The 20,480-nt window shown below is 48.0% G+C and overlaps 1 protein-coding gene across 4 annotated transcripts in view; it reads right to left on the bottom strand.

The window, feature by feature from the left end:
• Positions 1–8,553: 8,553 nt before the first annotated feature.
• Positions 8,554–20,480, bottom strand: part of shrprbck1r (sharpin and rbck1 related) — a 109,343-nt gene continuing 97,416 nt past the window's right edge. The window contains exons 13-14 of one of the 4 annotated variants that reach the window (XM_078230259.1): positions 14,241–14,384; positions 8,554–9,817 (exon numbers count right to left, since the gene is read on the bottom strand). In XM_078230259.1, the coding sequence (XP_078086385.1) occupies positions 9,737–9,817; positions 14,241–14,384 (225 nt within the window). In that variant the 3' untranslated portion in view covers positions 8,554–9,736. The remainder of the gene's footprint in view (positions 9,818–14,240; positions 14,385–20,480) is intronic. The other 3 variants (XM_078230244.1, XM_078230269.1, XM_078230252.1) reach the window with 3 other exon arrangements.

The raw sequence follows: 20,480 nt of genomic DNA, 5'->3' as shown, positions 1-20,480 counted from the left end.
GAAGATTATCATCGACTTCAGGGAACCTAAAGGAGAACATGTCCCTGTCTACATCAATGGGGATGAAATGGAAATAGTCGAGTTTCAGGTTTTTAGGTGTCCAGATCACCAATAACCCATCCTGGTCCCCCCCACCCCCCCACCTCCATGCCAACACTATAGTTAAGAAAGCCCACCAACACCTCTACTTTTTCAGAAGACTAAGGAAATTTGGCATGTCTGCTATGACTGATCAACTTTTCCAGGTGCACCATAGAAAGCATTCTTTCTGGTTGTATCACAGCTTGGTATGGCTCCTGCTCTGTCCAAGACCGCAAGGAACTACAAAGGGCCGTGAACGAGGCTCCGGTTTCCTCCCACACGCCAAGGATATGCAGGTTAGATGGATTGGCCATGCTAAATTGACCCTAGTGTCGGGGATTAGCAGGATAAACGAGGGTTATGGGAATAGGGCCTGGGTGGGATTGTGGTCGTTACAGACTTGATGGGCCGAATGGTCTTCTGCATTGGGATTCTATGAAACTGGCTATCTTGTCACTGTCCCATTGGTGTGTGTGTGGGGATCTTGTTGTGATCCACTCACTGCTGCTTTTCCTACATTACAGCAGTGATTACACCTCTGGCAGTGAAGTACTTTGTGATGTCCTGAGGATGTAAAGGAGTTTATGAAAACGCACCCTGATGGGCCGACAGTTAGATTTGATCGTGAATCGCGAATGCCTTGCCTAACTGCACTGTGGCAACACCTTCACCAGCAGCTCACGAAGGTATCTCACCGACTGCCCACGTCTCAAAGAAATTCAGGATGGGCAATGAATGCTGACCATACTGACAACACCTCGAATGTGAAGGAGTTTTTAAAAAATTCCCTCGTGGCTCAGATTGAGTTAAACACGAGTTTGCAGACAGGAAAAGTACAACTGGCATAAGTCAAATTTCATTTCTCCATAAATCCTTAAAAGTAAATTTTAAAGTTTATTAGTGTCACAAGTAGGCTTACATTAACACTGCAATGAAGTTACTGTGAAAGTCATACTCCAGCACCTGTTCAGGTACACTGAGGGAGAATTTAGCATAGCCAATGCATCCTAACCAGCACACCTTTCGGACTGTGGGAGGAAACTCAGTAAGAAGTTTAACAACACCAGGTTAAAGTCCAACAGGTTTATTTGGTAGCAAAAGCCACACAAGCTTTCGAAGCTCTAAGCCCCTTCTTCAGGTGAGTGGGAATTCTGTTCACAAACAGAGTTTATAAAGACACAGACTCAATTTACATGAATAATGGTTGGAATGCGAATACTTACAACTAATCAAGTCTTTAAGAAACAAAACAATGGGAGTGGAGAGAGCATCAAGACAGGCTAAAAAGATGTGTATTGTCTCCAGACAAGACAGCCAGTGAAACTCTGCAGGTCCACGCAACTGTGGGCGTTACAAATAGTGTGACATGAACCCAATATCCCGGTTGAGGCCGTCCGCGTGTGTGCGGAACTTGGCTATCAGTTTCTGCTCAGCGACTCTGCGCTGTCGTGTGTCGCGAAGACCGCCTTGGAGAACGCTTACCCGAATATCAGAGGCCGAATGCCCGTGACCGCTGAAGTGCTCCCCAACAGGAAGAGAACAGTCTTGCCTGGTGATTGTCGAGCGGTGTTCATTCATCCGTTGTCGCAGCGTCTGCATAGTTTCCCCAATGTACCATGCCTTGGGACATCCTTTCTTGCAGCGTATCAGGTAGACAACGTTGGCCGAGTTGCAAGAGTATGTACCGTGTACCTGGTGGATGGTGTTCTCACGTGAGATGATGGCATCTGTGTCGATGATCCGGCACGTCTTGCAGAGGTTGCTGTGGCAGGGTTGTGTGGTGTCTTGGTCACTGTTCTCCTGAAGGCTGGGTAGTTTGCTGCGGACAATGGTCTGTTTGAGGTTGTGCGGTTGTTTGAAGGCAAGAAGTGGGGGTGTGGGGATGGCCTTGGCGAGATGTTCGTCTTCATCAATGACATGTTGAAGGCTCCGGAGGAGATGCCGTAGCTTCTCCGCTCCGGGGAAGTACTGGACAACGAAGGGTACTCTGTCCACCGTGCCCCGTGTTTGTCTTCTGAGGAGGTCGGTGCGGTTTTTCGCTGTGGCGCGTTGGAACTGTTGATCAATGAGTCTAGCGCCATATCCTGTTCTTATGAGGGCACCTCATACAGAAACTCACGCAGACATGGGGAGAATGTGCAAACTCCACACGGACAGTGACCCAAGCCCGTAATCGAACCCGGGTCCCTGGCGCTGAGAGACAGCACTGCTAACCACTGCCACCGTGCTGCCCTGAATCTCGTGAATCTAGCAGTGCAGGATGTCTAGTTTGCACCTTGCGATTTCTGTGGTGAACATGTCAAAACATGCTTATTACAGGTAATTATTATTCACTGCTACAGCTTACTTTTTTAACCATTTTATTTATAAACCATAGCTAACCTAGGCCAAGACTATTATTTATGTAAGTTTATACGCGGTATATGAAAACCAAAATTATCTGAAATCTAAAATGCAATTGGCCTCAGGAATTTCAGATAAAGGATACTCAACCTGTGCCTGTCCCTGCACCATAGCATTGGAAATAGATATGTCCTACAGCACTCATCACACCCCCTCACTTTCACCATGTAATCTCCTGGGAAAGACCTCTGGAAAATTCCACTGCAAACCCCTGGGTGCTGGAAGGCAGTCTACAAGATAGCCCGGATCCTGTGTTCTCTGTAAATCTGTACATCATACCCACGCCCCAGTTAGAAACTGCTACTCCTGGAGAGAGAGAGTCAGCACCCAGTGACAGCACGTCGATAGAAGCAACATTTTGCAGATGCAGGAATCTAAAAACAAAGAGAATACAACAGGTCTGACAGCATCTGTGGAGAGAGAATAGAGCCAACGTTGCGACACTGTAAGCCTTTGGGGGGCGGGGGAGGGGGGTGCCGGGGGTGGTGGTGTTTGTGTAATTGACCAAGACGTGATAGACAAAAAGTCAAAGGGAATGTAAATGGTAGTAAAGGCTGAGAATGGTGCTAACAGTGTCCATTAAGAGATCGCAATGTGTGAATGGCAGAACAAAGGTGCAGACTGTCAAAGGACAACCTGAGGAATGTGGCAGGTGGCCCTAGCGAGGTGGGTGGGGGGGGGGGGGGGGGGGGAAACAAGATGGGTGGCACGGTAGCACAGTGGTTAGCACTGCTGCCTCATAGTGCCAGGGTTCAATTTCAGCCTTGGGTTACTGTCTGTGCAGAGTCTGCACATTCTCCCCGTGTCTGCGTGGGTTTCCTCCCACAGTCCAAAGATGTGTGGGTTAGGTTGATTGGCCATGCTAGATTGACTCTAGTGTCAGGAGATTAGCAGGGTAAATATATTGGGCTACGGGAATACGGCCTGGGTGGGATTGTGGTCGGTGCTGACTCGATGGGTCGAATGGCCTTCTGCATTGTAGGGATTCTATGATTCTATGGAGATGGAAAGTGAAATTTAGAAGTGGACAAATGAAATGATGGAAGAAATTAGAAATATATATTAAGAATATGAAGTAATAAAAATGGATTAATAAGATAAAAAATAAATGAAATAAATGAGATGAAGGTGGAGGGGAGAGTTCACGCTCTGAAGTTGTTGAACTCAATGTTCAGTCCAGAAGGCTGTAAAGTGTCCAATGGGAAGATGAGGTGCTGTTCCTCCAGTTTGTGTTGGGGTTCGCTGGAACATTGCGAAAGGCCAGGGACAGACACACGGACGGGAGAGCACGGTGCTGTGGGGAAGTGGCAAACGACAGGAAGGTCCGAGTCCTGCTTGCGGACGGACCGAAAGTGTTCAGTAAAGTGGTCACCCAGCCTGCGTTTGGTCTCTCCGATGTAGAGTAGATCCTTTAAGCTAGGAATCATTCCAGTCCATCTGGACCTTTTCCCACTCCAACACTGGCCTGAGGCGACTGGTTTCGAGTCTAATTCTGTAGGATTGCCTGCTGTTAAAGAGCGCTGGACTCAGTTCCCCATGAATAAGGGAGAGGAACTGGGAAATCTCCCCATGCCCCAATTTGCCCCATCCAGAATACAATGCGTGGGATTCTCAAAGATTACGTCACTGTCCAGAGTAACCTGGTAAATATAAAATAGACTTCTTTATTTTCACTTTTTGTACATTGTTAAATGAAGCACCACAGAGTTAGAGAAATGATCATTAAGCATGCATGCACACACACATTGCTAATCAGTGACTGGCTTACTGAACGAGACACAGTTTGACTCCACTTGCACTGGCACAGATTCCATACAATCCCTCACCCAGCCCATCGAGTCTGCACTGAGCCTCCAACAAAGCATCCCACTCAGGCCCTCCTCACCACTGTATCTCTATAATTCTGTGCATTCACCATGGCCAATCCACTAACCCGCACATCTTTGGAGTGTGGGAGGAAACCGGAGCACCCATTGGAAACCCACGCAGACACGGGGAGAATGTGCAAACTCCACACAGTGACCCAAGCAGGGAATCGAATCCGAATCTCTGGTGCTGTGAGGCAGCAGTGCTAACCACTGTGCCACCCATCACATTGCTGTGGCTCTGGAGTCACATGTAGGCCAGACTGGGCAAGGACGGCAGATTTCCTTCCCTAAAGGACATTACTAAGACCAACTTTATATTCCAGATTTATTAATGAAATTTAACTTGCACCATCTGCTGCGGTGGGATTTGAACCTGTGCCTCAGAGCTGGACCTCAGGAATTGAAAACTAGTCTCGGTAATGGTGACCATGAAGCTAATATCGATTGCTGCAAAAACCCATCTGGTTCACTAATGTCCTTTGGGGAAGGAAATCTGCCATCCTTACCAGGTCTGGCCTACATGTGACTCCAGAGCCACAGCAATGTGGGTGACTCTGAAATGCTGACCTTGATGGTGATGTCCACATCACAGGAACAAATAAAAAAATACACACCTGTTTGGAAAGGAGCGGTCCAAATTTCCAGGGTGAAGAGACGCTTCCTGATGTCACCCCCAAACAGTCTGCCTCTCATTTTAAGGTAATGCCCCCTTGTCCTGAAATTCCACCCCCTTCCCCCACCGTCGCTGGAAATAGTTTCTCTATACCTTTCATAGAATTGTAGAATCCTACTGTACATTCGGCCCATCGAGTCTGCACCGACCACAATCCCACCCAGGCCCCATCTCCATCACCCCATGCATCTACCCTAGCTACTCCCCCTGACACTAAGGGGTAATTTAGCATCGCCAATCCACCTAACCAGCACATCATTTGGACTGTGGGAGAAAACCAGAGCATCCGGAGGAAACTCTCACAGACACAGGGAGAACATGCAGACTCCGCACAGTGACCCAAGCCAGGAATGGAACGCCGGTCCCTGGCACTGTGAGGCAGCAGCGCTAACCACCGTGCCGCCCTTTTGATAAACACACTTTTGGGTCCCCTAGCAGAGATATTTGAATCATTGATAGTCACGGGTGAGGAGCCTGAAAATTGGAGGGTGGCAAATGTTGTGCCTGTTTAAAAAGGGCTGCAGGGAAAAGCCTGGGAACTACAGGCCAGTGAGCCTCACATCTGTGGTGGGTAAATTGTTGGAAGGTATTTTGAGAGACAGGATCTAAAGACATTTAGAGACACAAGGACTGATTAGGGACAGTCAGCATGGCTTTGTGAGTGGAAAATCATGTCTCACAAATTTAATTGAGTTTTTTGAAGGGGTAACCAAGAAGGTAGATGAGGGCAGTGCAGTTGATGTTGTCTACATGGACTTTAGCAATGCCTTTGATAAGGTACCGCATGGTAGGTTGTTGCATAAGGTTAAATCTCATGGGATCCAGGGTGAGGTAGCTAAATGGATAAAAAACTGGCTTGATGACAGAAGCCAGAGGGTGGTTGTAGAGGGTTGTTTTTCAAACTGGAGACCTGTGACCAGCAGTGTGCCTCAGGGATCGGTGCTGGGTCCACTGTTATTTGTCATTTATATTAATGATTTGGATGAGAATATAGGAGGCATGGTTAGTAAGTTTGCAGATGACACCAAGATTGGTGGCATAATGGACAGTGAAGAAGGTTATCTCTGATTGCAATGGGATCTTGATCAATTGGGCCAGTGGGCTGACGAATGGCAGATGGAGTTTAATTTAGATAAATGCGAGGTGATGCATTTTGGTAGATTGAACCAGGGCAGGACTTACTCAGTTAATGGTAGGACGTTGGGGAGAGTTATAGAACAAAGAGATCTAGGGGTACAGGTTCATAGCTCACTGAAAGTGGAGTCACAGGTGGACAGAATGATGAAGAAGGCATTCAGCATGCTTGGTTTCATTGGTCAGAACATTGAATACAGGAGCTGGAATGTCTTGTTGATGTTGTACAAGATTTACTGTTGTAAGGCCACACTTGGAATACTGTGTACAGTTTTGGTCACTCTATTACAGAAAGGATGTTATTAAACTAGAAAGAATGCAGAAGAGATTTACTAGGATGCTACTGGGACTCGATGGTTTGAATTATAAGGAGAGGCTGGATAGACTGGGACTTTTTTTCTCTGGAGCGTAGAAGGCTGAGGGCTGACCTTATAGAGGTCTATAAAATAATGAGGGGCACAGATCAGCTAGATAGTCAATATCTTTTCCCAAAGGTAGGGAAATCTAAAACTAGAGGGCATAGGTTTAAGGTGAGAGGGGAGAGATACAAAAGGGTTCAGAGGGGCAATTTTTTCACACAGAGGATGGTGAGTGTTTGGAACAAGCTGCCAGAGGTAGTAGTAGAGGCAGGTACAATTTTGTCTTTTAAAAAGCGTTTAGACAGTTACATGGGTAAGATGGGTGTAGAGGGATATGGGCCAAATGCAGGCAATTGGGACTAGCTTAGGAGTTTAAAAAAAAGGGCGGCATGGACAAGTTGGGCCGAAGGGCCTGTTTCCATGCTGTAAACCTCTATGACTCTATGACTTTGGTTGGATTCAGTGTCAGTGCTGAGAGTGGTTCATATCCAGTCCTGATGGATAACACTGATGGAAAGGAAAATAGTGCAGATATCTGAAATACAAACAAAATGAAATATTGGGAATCCTCAGCAGGTCAGACAGTGTCCGTGGAAAACATTTCGGGTTCGGTGACCTGTGGTCAGAAACATTAAACTCTTTCTCCCTCCGTGATGCAGTTTGACCTGCTGAGTTCCTCCAACATTCTCTGCTTCCACTACATTCTCTGGTTTAGATACAGCGTGAGATATATGTGGAGCTCTGCTAAAAGGACACCATTCTCTCCCTTCACTTCCTCTTGAACTACTTGTAGCAAAATATACTTTGTATTTACAGCCATGTTAGAGATTTACAACAATAACTAGTTAGTAAAATATAGACTATGCCATTGACAAACGTAGCCCCAGCCCTGAACACATGGCTGTTTGAAATTGGTGCTTGCAAAATCCAACACAAAACATCTAGAGTTAGATGTGATTCCGCGATTAGGCAGCACTTTCTGAACAATCCTGAGTGTGTGAACAACAAAATTACCATAATCAGTCAACTTATAACATGACTTGCTTATGCTTGCACAAAGTGGCATACATTCATACTGCAAACAAAAGGAATACGTTCAAGCCTTGCAACTTAATTGAATTACCCGACAGTTTGGGGAGCCTCTAGTTCCCCTTTACGTTTTCCATGGCAACACCTCAGCCAATCAGAATCAACATGCCAATCAATCAGCACGCCTTTCGACTGCAGTACAGATTGCTGTGATTGTTCAAAATTTGGCATTCTTGTGTTTGTCCTGATGAGTGGAAGACAAAAAACTTCAGCAACATTTCTCTTTTCAGCAAGGTTCAGATGGTGCTGAAAGAATGACCTAGAAAGATATCCACTAGATTGACCATTTATAAACTTGAACACTGTGGAACTGGATAGTCCCAGAACTACTCAGAATGTGACAAACAATTGTCTGAAGATAAATAATGTCGGATGGAAGGTTAGAGCGACAGAGTGTGAGAGTTGTCAGTGAGGAAGTCAGCGAGAGGGCTCGCAGTTTAAGATAATTCAGTCTTTGATGCAGGGGGACATACACAGTCTGGCTAAAGATAATCACATCTTCCTCCATAGAATGGAATCATAGCATCCTACAGTGCAGAAGGAGGCCATTCAGGCCATCGAGTCTGCATCGCCAACAATCCCACCCCAGGCCCTGTCCCCACAACCACACACATTTACCCCGCTAATCCCTCTAACCTACACATCTCGGGACACTAAGGGACAACTTAGCATGGTCAATCCACCTAACCCGCACATCTTTGGACTGTGGGAGGAAACCGGAGCACCCGGAGGAAACCCACGCAGACACGGGGAGAATGTGCCAATTCCACACAGACAGCGACCCAAGCCGGGAATTGAAGCTGGGTCCCTGGAGCTGTGAGGCAGCAGTGCTAACCACTGTGCCACCATGCCACCCTTACAACAATCATGGAACAGAATCATAGAATCCCTACAGAGCAGAAGGAGGGCATTCAGCCCAATGAGCCTGCACCAATGGCAATCCCATCCAGGCCCTGTCCCACTAGTCCCCCTGACACTAAGGGGCAACTTTGCACGGCCAATCCACCTAAACCGCAATCTGTTGACTAACTGGTGTTCTAGAGAAATATAGATACCTGGGAAGGACAACAAAGTAAGAAGTCTTACAACACCAGGCTAAAGTCCAACAGCAAATACCACGAGCTTTCGGAACACTGCCCCTTCGTCAGGTGGAGTGGGAGATGTGTTCACAAACAGGGCATACAGAGACACAAACTCAATTTACAGAATAATGATTGGAATGCTAATCAAGCTAATCAATGCAAATACAGCCAATCAAGTCTTAAAGGTACAGACAATGTGAGCGGAGAGAGCGTTAAGCACAGGTTAAAGAGATGTGCATTGTCTCCAGACAGGACAGGCAGCGCTCCGAAAGCTAGTGGCATTTGGTACCAATTAAACCTGTTGGACTTTAACCTGGTGTTGTTAGACTTCTTACTGTGTTTACCCCAGTCCAACGCCGGCATCTCCACATCAGGACAACAAAGCCAGATATTTGACCCAACAGAAACTGGCAGACTGACCACCGGTGTTGCTATGGTGGCAGCCTTTAGACACCAGTACTAATTTTAATGGAAACGTCTCTCACACAATCCAGCTAAAGGTAAATGTTCTCCAGCCTGTGTCTATTCCATCAAACATCTCTCAGTATAATAAAGCAGGCACAACAATCAAAATTCACACACTTGCCCACCCACCATCTCAGCAGCGCGCAAACACATTGAAAGAGGCAAGTTCTTACACACAAACACACAAGGTGAATGATTACTGCGATCACTGACCCAAACCTGGTATTTACTCCTATTGAACCCACTTTTGTGGTTGGAGGCGAACGTTACCTGACTACACAGGTCATTGTGTCCGTTTATTACCACACACTGTGGTGATGTGATTAACTCACTGGTGTACTGGGGCTGTGAGCTTTTGTTTCGGTTTTGAGGGGTGCCAGGTCTCAGCACCACATTCTTTCCTGGCCATTGGTGAGGTGGCCAGCAAAGGTCAAGGTAAAGGTCACCAATCCAATACTGAGAATCCATTCCGTGCAGAGTTCCATTGCCCGCTCTGTCTCCTCTCCCCACTGGTTAATTCTGTCCACAGTGGATTCTCTGCCGCTCCCACACTGGGCTTGGGGAGAGGGGCATGGGGATTGGTCAGTGACAGTTCTGACACAGTGGGTGACACCACTGACCGTTAACAAGACAACGGCAACCTCCACTTGTATCTCCGGGTCCCTGGAGAGAGAGAGAGGGGGGAGAAGAGATCATTAGATATCATTCGCAGAGAAATAGTCAGTGAGTTTCCTGTTGTTTGGAGGTGATGTTGGGCCAGTGGCTGGAGGTGACCCTGGGTCACTGGCTGGAAGTGACCCTGGGTCACTGGCTGGGGTTGGCCCCGGGTCAGTGGCTCAAGGTGACCCTGGATCAGTGGCCAGAGGTGACCCTGGGTCAGTGGCCAGAGGTGACCCTGGGTCAGTGACCGAAGGTGACCCTGAGTCAGTGGCCGAAGGTGACCCTGGGTCAGTGGCTGGAGGTGACCCTGGGTCAGTGGCTGGAGGTGACCTTGCCCCAATCACAGGAGCTGGAGCAGCCCCTGTGTCATCGCCACTGCCACCAGGTCCCTGCAATTGGTCGCCTGCAGCATCGTTCAGTCAGCAATGGTGGCCTTGGTACCCAGAATGCTCCATGCTTCTGAAAGCCCTCTATTCATTGCCCCGTGTGCAATCCAGCTGTTTTGCTGTGATTGGCCAGAACAGAGGAAGAAAATTCACCCACTCCGGTGGATTTATCCTCCAGGTTTGCTCTCAGGGATGTTCCCAATAATAATCTATCATTCTCGGAGACAGCAGGATAATCCAGTCGGATTCATAGAAATTCATTAGACTAATACCAGGAATGGACGGGTTGTCTTCTGAGGAAAGGTTGGAGAAGTTCGGTTTGTATCTGCAGGAGTTTAGAAGATTGAAGAAGCGATTTGATCCTAAGGGGTTTTGACAGGGTGGATGTGGAGAGGATGCATCCTCTTGTGGGAGAATCTAGAACTAGGGGCACTGTTTAAAAGTTTTAACATCTAGTTTATTTATTAGTGTCACAAGTAGGCTTACATTAACACTGCAATGAAGTTACTGTGAAAATCCCCCAGTTGCCACACTCCGGCGCCTGTTCGGGTACACTGAGGGAGAATTTAGCACAGCCAATGCACCTAACCAGCACATCTTTCAGACTGTGTGAGGAAACCGGAGCACCCGGAGGAAACCCATGCAGACACAGGAGAACGTGCAGACTCCGCACAGACAGTGACCCAAGCCGGGAATGGAACACGGGTCCCTGGCGCTGTGAACAAAGAACAATACAGCACAGGAACAGGCCCTTCGGCCCTCCAAGCCCACGCCGCTCCCTGGTCCAAACTAGACCATTCTTTTGTATCCCTCCATTCCCACTCCGTTCATATGGCTATCTAGATAAGTCTTAAACGTTCCCAGTGTGTCCACCTCCACCACCTTGCCCGGCAGCGCATTCCGGGCCCCCACCACCCTCTGTGTAAAATATGTCCTTCTGATATCTGTGTTAAACCTCCCCCCCCTTCACCTTGAACCTATGACCCCTCGTGAACGTCACCACCGACCTGGGGAAAAGCTTCCCACCGTTCACCCTATCTATGCCTTTCATAATTTTATACACCTCTATTAAGTCTCCCCTCATCCTCCGTCTTTCCAGGGACAACAACCCCAGTTTACCCAATCTCTCCTCATAACTAAGCCCCTCCATACCAGGCAACATCCTGGTAAACCTCCTCTGTACTCTCTCCAAAGCCTCCACGTCTTTCTGGTAGTGTGGCGACCAGAACCGGACGCAGTATTCCAAATGCGGCCAAACCAACGTTCTATACACTGCAACATCAGACCCCAACTTTTATACTCTGTGCCCCGTCCTATAAAGGCAAGCATGCCATATGCCTTCTTCACCACCTTCTCCACCTGTGACGTCACCTTCAAGGATCTCTGTGGACTTGCACACCCAGGTCCCTCTGCGTATCTACACCCTGTATGGTTCTGCCTTTTATCGTATAGCTCCTCCCTACATTATTTCTACCAAAATGCATCACTTCGCATTTATCTGGATTGAACTCCATCTGTCATTTCTTTGCCCAAATTTCCAGCCTATCTATATCCTTCTGTAGCCTCTGACAATGCTTCTCACTATCTGCAAGTCCTGCCAATTTTGTGTCGTCCGCAAACTTACTGATCACCCCAGTTACACCTTCTTCCAGATCGTTTATATAAATCACAAACAGCAGAGGTCCCAATACAGAGCCCTGCGGAACACCAGTAGTCACAGGCCTCCAGCCGGAAAAAGACCCTTCCACTACCACCCTCTGTCTTTTGTGACCAAGCCAGTTCTCCACCCATCCAGCCACCTCCCCCTTTATCCCATGAGATCCAACCTTTTTCACCAGCCTACCATGAGGGACTTTGTCAAATGCTTTACTAAAGTCCATATAGACGACATCCACGGCCCTTCCCTCGTCAACCATTCTAGTCACTTCTTCAAAAAACTCCACCAGGTTAGTGAGGCATGATCTCCTTCTCACAAAACCATGCTGACTATCTTTAATGAGTTTATTCCTTTCTAAATGCGCATACATCCTATCTCTAAGAATCCTCTCCAACAACTTCCCCACCACGGACGTCAAGTTCACCGGCCTATAATTACCCGGGTTATCCTTCCTACCCTTCTTAAATAATGGGACCACATTAACTATCCTCCAATCCTCTGGGACCTCACCTGTTGGACTTTAACCTGGTGTTGTGAAACTTCTTACTGACCTCACCTGTGTCCAGTGACGAGACAAAGATTTGCGTCAGAGACCCAGCGATTTCATCTCTCGTCTCCCTGAGCAGCCTTGGATAGATTCCATCAGGCCCTGGGGATTTGTCAGTCTTTATATTCTCTAACAAACCTAACACTTCCTCCCTTGTAATGGAGATTTTCTCCAACGGGTCAATACTCCCCTCCGAGACACTCCCAGTCAACACATCCCTCTCCTTTGTGAATACCGACGCAAAGTATTCATTTAGGATCTCCCCTACTTCTTTGGGCTCCAAGCATAATTCCCCACTTTTGTCCCTGAGAGGTCTGATTTTTTTCCTGACAACCCTTTTGTTCCTAACGTATGAATAAAATGCCTTGGGATTCTCCTTAATCCTGTCTGCCAAGGACATTTCGTGACCCATTTTTGCCCTTCTAATTCCCCGTTTGAGTTCTTTCCTACTTTCTTTGTACTCCTCCAGAGCTCCCTCCGTTTTTAGCTGCCTGGACCTAACATACGCCTCTCTTTTCTTTTTGACCAGTCCCTCAATTTCCCTGGTTATCCACGGTTCTCGAATCCTACCCTTCCTATCCTTTTTTACAGGCACATGCCTGTCCTGTAGCCCTAACAACTGTTCCTTAAAAGACTCCCACATGCCAGATGTGGATTTACCCTCAAACAGCCTCTCCCAATCAAGAGCTGCCAATTTCTGCCTAATCCCACTAAAGTTAGCCTTCTCCCAATCCAACACCTTACCCTTGGGACACCACTCATCCTTTTCCATCACTATCCTAAAGCTAACAGAATTGTGGTCACTATTTGCCACATGTTCCCCTATCGAAACTTTGAAGACCTGACCGGGCTCATTCCCCAGTACCAGGTCCAGTATAGCCCCCTCTCTAGTCGGGCTATCTACATATTGTTCCAAAGAACCCTCCTGTACGCATTTTACAAATTCCTCCCCATTCAGAGTCCCAGCTCTCAGCGACTTCCAGTCTATGCCAGGGAAATTGAAGTCTCCCACTACAACAACCCTATTTTTCCTGCACCTATCCAGTATCTCCTGACATATCCGTTCTTCCACTTCCCTTGGGCTGTTGGAGGGCCTGTAGTATACCCCCAACATAGTGACTGCGCCCTTCCTGTTTCTAAGCTCCACCCACAGTGACTCGTTACACGACCCCTCTGAATTGTCCTCCCTCTGCACCGCTGTAATATGCTCTCCAACTAATACTGCTACTCCCCCACCTCTGTTGGCCCCTCCTCTGTCTCGCCTAAAACACTTGTACCCCGGAATATTCAGCTGCCAGTCCTGTCCCTCTTTCAACCAAGTCTCTGTCACCGCAACCACATCCAAATTCCTCGTGAGCATTAAGGCCCTAAGTTCGTCTGTCTTACCTGCTACGCTCCTTGCAGTGAAGTAGATGCACTCCAGACCTCCAGGCCCAGTGAGGTCATCCTCCCCCAGAGTGCTCTTCTTCTTTGCCAGCCTTGTCCCAGCCCCAAGCTCGTCCCCAGCCTCTACATTTGTAGACCTAATATTTTGATCCCCACCCCCCTGCCATAGTAGGCTAACCACTGTGCCTTTGGAGGTATATGAGAATATGGAGCGTGGGGTGACGTGTTGCCTCAGCTTCCAAGAACGATCTCCGCATCCCACTCATTCCCTCTCTCCTTGTGGAACTGCTCCCCATCGCTTCCCTGCATCTACAATCGGTGAGGTCTGTCAGCTCTCGCACCCCCGGAGCTCCCTCCTTCTCACTTCACTCCGTTCCAATTGCATTGAGAATGTCCCGCACAAAATAAAAACACAAAGCCAAGCGACAGGCTGATTGTTAGCCAGCTTACCCCAGGCCCCCAGCGGTATCCCTTGGTAACCCAGCAGATCTCCGTGTGACAGACTGGGCACCGTAACCAATCACATCCATCCTTCTTCTGCACTACGATCTTACACTTGGGGCAGTGCATGGCCTCTCCAGTCTGAACCATTGTCTGCAAAGTGAGAACGCCCACCGTTAGTGACACCAACAGACATTTATAAAGAACATAGAACATAGAACAGTACAGCACAGAACAGGCCCTTCGGCCCACGATGTTGTGCCGAGCTTTATCTGAAACCAAGATCAAGCTATCCCACTCCCTATCATCCTGGTGTGCTCCATGTGCCTATCCAATAACCGCTTAAATCTTCCTAAAGTGTCTGACTCCACTATCACTGCAGGCAGTCCATTCCACACCCCAACCACTCTCTGCGTAAAGAACCTACCTCTGATATCCTTCCTATATCTCCCACCATGAACCCTATACTTATGCCCCCTTGTAATAGCTCCATCCACCCGAGGAAATAGTCTTTGAACGTTCACTCTATCTATCCCCTTCATCATTTTATAAACCTCTATTAAGTCTCCCCTCAGCCTCCTCCGCTCCAGAGAGAACAGCCCTAGCTCCCTCAACCTTTCCTCATAAGACCTACCCTCCAAACCAGGCAGCATCCTGGTAAATCTCCTCTGCACTCTTTCCAGCGCTTCCACATCCTTCTTATAGTGAGGTGACCAGAACTGCACACAATATTCCAAATGTGGTCTCACCAAGGTCCTGTACAGTTGCAGCATAACCCCACGGCTCTTAAACTCCAACCCCCTGTTAATTAAAGCTAACACACTATAGGCCTTCTTCACAGCTCTATCCACTTGAGTGGCAACCTTTAGAGATCTGTGGATATGGACCCCAAGATTTCTCTGTTCCTCCACAGTCTTCAGAACCCTACCGTTGACCCTGTAATCCACATTTAAATTAGTCCTACCAAAATGAATCACCTCACATTTATCAGGGTTAAACTCCATTTGCCATTTTTCAGCCCAGCTTTGCATCCTATCTATGTCTCTTTGCAGCCTACAACAGCCCTCCACGTCATCCACTACTCCACCAATCTTGGTGTCATCAGCAAATTTACTGATCCACCCTTCAGCCCCCTCCTCTAAGTCATTAATAAAAATCACAAAGAGCAGAGGACCAAGCACTGATCCCTGTGGCACTCCGCTAGCAACCTGCCTCCAGTCCGAAAATTTTCCATCCACCACCACCCTCTGTCTTCGATCAGATATCCAGTTACCTATCCAATCGGCCAGCTTTCCCTCTATCCCACACCTCCTTACTTTCATCATAAGCCGACCATGGGGGACCTTATCAAACGCCTTACTAAAATCCATGTATATGACATCAACTGCCCTACCTTCATCAACACACTTAGTTACCTCCTCAAAAAGTTCTATCAAATTTGTGAGGCACGACTTGCCCTTCACGAATCCGTGCTGACTATCCCGGATTAATCCGCATCTTTCTAAATGGTCGTAAATCCCATCCCTAAGGATCTTTTCCATCAATTTACCAACCACCGAAGTAAGACTAACCGGTCTATAATTACCAGGGTCATTTCTATTCCCTTTCTTAAACAGAGGAACAACATTCGCCACTCTCCAGTCCTCTGGCACCATCCCTGTGGACAGTGAGGACCCAAAGATCAAAGCCAAAGGCTCTGCAATCTCATCCCTTGCCTCCCAAAGAATCCTAGGATATATTTCATCAGGCCCAGGGGACTTATCGACCTTCAGTTTATTCAAAACTGCCAGTACATCCTCCCTCCGAACATCTATTTCCTCCAGCCTATTAGCCTGTAACACCTTCTCTTCCTCAAAAACATGGCCCCTCTCCTTGGTGGACACTGAAGAAAAGTATTCATTCATCACCTCGCCTATCTCTACTGACTCCATACACAAGTTCCCACTACTGTCCTTGACCGGCCCTAACCTCACCCTGGTCATTCTTTTATTCCTCACATAACAGTAAAAAGCCTTGGGGTTTTCCTTGATCCGATCCGCCAAGGACTTCTCATGTCCCCTCCTAGCTCTCCTAAGCCCCTTTTTCAGCTTATTCCTTGCTAACTTGTAACCCTCAATCGAGCCATCTGAACCTTGTTTCCTCATCCCTACATAAGCTTCCCTCTTCCTTTTCACAAGACATTCCACCTCTTTCGTGAACCATTGTTCCCTCACTCGGCCATTTCCTCTCTGCCTGACAGGGACGTACCTATCAAGGACACCCAGTATTTGTTCCCTGAAAAAGTTCCACTTTTCATTAGTGCCTTTCCCTGACAGTTTCTGCTCCCATCTTATGCCCCCTAATTCTTGCCTAATCGCATCATAATTACCTCTCCCCCAATTGTAAACCTTGCCCTGCCGTACGGCCCTATCCCTCTCCATTGCAATAACAAAAGACACTGAATTGTGGTCACTATCTCCAAAGTGCTCTCCCACAACCAAATCTAACACTTGGCCCGGTTCATTTCCCAGTACCAAATCCAATGTGGCCTCACCTCTTGTCGGCCTATCCACATATTGTGTCAGGAAACCCTCTTGCACACAATGCACAAAAACTGCCCCATCCGAACTATTTGACCTACAAAGGTTCCAATCAATATTTGGAAAGTTAAAGTCCCCCATGACAACTACCCTGTGACCCCCACACATATCCATAATCTGCTTAGCAATTTCTTCCTCCACATCTCTATTACTATTTGGGGGCCTTTGGTAAACTCCTAACAACGTGACCGCTCCTTTCCTATTTCTAACTTCAGCCCATATTACCTCAGTGTGCAGATCCCCCTCGAAGTGCCTTTCCGCAGCCGTTAAACTATCCTTGATTAACAATGCTCCTCCTCCACCTCTTTTACCAGCTTCCCTACACTTACTGAAACATCTATACCCCGGAACGTCCAACAACCATTCCTGTCCTTGTTCTACCCACGTCTCCGTAATGGCCACAACATCGTCGTCCCAAGTACCAATCCACGCCCCAAGTTCATCTACCTTGTTCCGGATGCTCCCTGCATTGAAGTAGACACACTTCAACCCACCTTCCTGTCTACCGGTACCCACCCTTGACACCTGCCCCAATACCTCACGACCCTCAACACTGACTTCTGGACTACAACTCCCTTTCCCACTCCCCTGACAAATTAGTTTAAACCCCCCTGAAGAGCCATATCAAATTTCCCTCCCAGGATATTGGTGCCCCTCTGGTTCAGGTGCACCCCGTCCTGTTTGTACAGGTCCCACCTTCCCCAGAATGTGTTCCAATTATCCACGTATCTGAAACCCTCCCTCCTACACCATCCCTGCAACCACATGTTTAACTGCACTCTCTCCCTGTTCCTCAACTCGCTATCACGTGGCACCGGCAACGTACCAGAGATGACCACATGGTTTGTCCTGGCTCTCAGCTTCCAGCCCAGCTCCAGAAATTCCTGCTTTAAATCCCCGTCCCTTCTCTTACCTATGTCATTGGTACCAATGTGTACCATGACTTGTGACTGTTTCCCCTCCCCCTTAAGAATCCGGAAGACATGGTCCGAGACGTCACGGACCCTGGCATCCGGTAGGCAACATACCATCCGTGAGTCTCTTTTGCTGCCACAGAACCTCCTATCTATCCCTCTAACTAACGAGTCCCCAATAACTATTGCCCTCCCGCTCTCCCCCTTGCCCTCCCGAGCCACAGAAACGGACACAGTGCTGGAGATCCTCTCACTGCGGCTCACCACTGGTATGTCGTCCCCCTCAACCGTATCCAAAGCGGAATACTTGTTGCTAAGGGGAACGACCACCGGGGATCCCTGCACCGACTGCTTCCTCCCAGCCCCTCTCACTGTCACCCATCTGTTTTCATTCCTCGGAGTAACTGTATCCCTAAAGCTTCTGTCTATGGCCACCTCTGCGTCCCTAATGATCCTACGTTCATCCAACTCCAGCTCCAGTTCCCTAACACGGTTTTGGAGGAGCTGCAGATGGGTGCACTTCCCACAGGTGTAATCAGCAGGGACACTGTCGTCGTCCCTCACCTCAAACATAGTGCAAGAGGAACATAGCACTGCCTGCACACCCATCCCCTCTAGATACCTTGCCAGTACCAGTTAGAAACAGCAAAAATGAATTAAACTCACCCCTGCTCGCCCTGTCCCCCGAAGCCCTGTGAGCCAAAGCCCTTATAGCTTTCACTCAGCTTCCCAGAACGTCTCTGTTTCCCTTCTCTAAGCCCTTGCTTTAACATAATCATGAAATCCCTGCAGTACAATAGGAGGCCATTCAGCCCATCGAGTCTGCACTGACAATAATCCCACCCAGGCCCTATCCCCAAACCCTAGGTATTTACCCTAGCTAGTCCCACTGACACTAAGGGACAATTTAGCATGGCCAATCTACCTAACCCACACATCTTTGGAGTGTGGGAGGAAACCGGAGCACCCGGAGGAAACCCACACAGACAGGGGGAGAAGGTGCAAACTTCACACAGAGAGTGACCCGAGGCCGGAATGGAACCCGGGTCCCTAGCATTGTGAGGCAGCAGTGCTAACCACTGTGCCACCCTTCAGTTGAGCTTGTAGACTGGCTCTTGCTAAAAGCGACGTACATTCACACATGGCGACCCATTCTTTGCAAACAAATGCAACATGTTCAAATCTTGCCCCTTTTGTGAATTACCCAGGAGCTTGGGGAGCCCAGAGATCCCTCTTGCTTTCTTCATGGCAACGTTTCAGCCAGAGTCAACTCGTCAACCAATAAGAACCCTTTTCTCCTGCAGTATAAACTGTTTCGATTATTTGAAATTTGGCTTTCTTGTGTTTGTCCTGATGAGTGCAAAACGAAAAGCTTCGGCAACACCTCTCTTTTCAGCAAATATTAACTGCCTTATATAGAATTTCTACACTGAAACATTGAATTTCTCCCTCTGTAACATTGCTTGTCTCCTCTCTTGCCTCAGAGCAGGAGTATTTGAGAGCTAGGAAGTGGACTATAATATGGCCTCTCGAACCTGCTCTGCTATTCAATATGATCTTGACTGAACTTGTATATCAACTCTAGTTTCCCACTTGATCCCCATATGCCTTGGTTCCATTTGAGTCCAACGTCTCTGTCTTGAATATTCTCAATGATCGAGCTCCTCCAGCTCTCCGAGTTAGAGAATTCCAAAGATTCACAACCCTCTGGGTGAAGACATTTCTCCACATCTCTGTCTGAGAGGATTGAGCCCTTGTTCTGAGACCGAGACCCCCACGTTCTAGATGAGGGGAAGCAGCCTCTCAGCAGTGACTCTGTCAATAAGATCACCACAGGTACCCGAAACCCAGCCTCTCATCACAGAGCAACCCTCTTATTCAAGAACCGGCCGAGTCAACCTTTGCTATCCTAGCTCCCAAGCACCTACACCCTTCCTTAGATCAGGAGACTTTAACTACACACAGCGCTCCAGGTGTGGTCTCACCATGGCACCTTACAATTGTAGCAACGGTCTGTTACTGAAATCATCAGTATGTTATTGTTAGCTCTAGAATACTCCAACGGTCCAGCTGCCTATCTTTCACCCTGGGTAAACATGGGTTTATCCAACACTCTGCTATCCGTGTCCTAACTCACACCAAATTCTGTTCAGCTCTCATCCCTGTTCTCATTGGCCCATGTTAGCTCCTGGTGAAGCAATGTGGTAGCACAGTGGTTAGCACTGCTGCCTCACACAACCCGGGTTCAATTCCCGGCTCGGGTCACTGTCTGTGTGGAGTTTGCACATTCTCCCCGTGTCTGCGTGGGTTTCCTCCGGTTGCTCCGGTTTCCTCCCACGGTCTGAAAGACGTGCTGGTTAGGGTGCATTGGCCGTGCTAAATTCTCCCTCAGTGTACCCGAACAGGCGGAGTGTGGCGACTAGGGGATTTTCCCAGTAACTTCATTGCAGTGTTAATGTAAGCCTTACTTGTGACACTAATAAATAAATTAAAACGAAAATAAACAATGCCACAATTTTAAAATTCTCACCTTTGTTTTCACATCCCTCCCTGGCCCCTCTTCCCCATCTCTGGAATTTCCTCCAAGCCCCACAACCCTCCCCAATCTCTATGCTCCTCCAATTCTGGCCTCTATTCCACCATGACTGCCTTCATTCCACAGCTCGTGGCCGTGCCTTTAGCTGCCTGGGCCTTAAAGCTCTGGAATTTCTACCTTAAACTTCTCCACCCCTCTCTCCTCCTTAACACACTCCCTT

Source organism: Mustelus asterias, chromosome 2 (genome assembly GCF_964213995.1).
Source record: "Mustelus asterias chromosome 2, sMusAst1.hap1.1, whole genome shotgun sequence".
In the NCBI taxonomy this organism is placed as follows: domain Eukaryota; kingdom Metazoa; phylum Chordata; class Chondrichthyes; order Carcharhiniformes; family Triakidae; genus Mustelus; species Mustelus asterias.
Note: the sequence above shows the minus strand (reverse complement) of the source record. Positions and strands in the feature narration are given on the sequence as shown.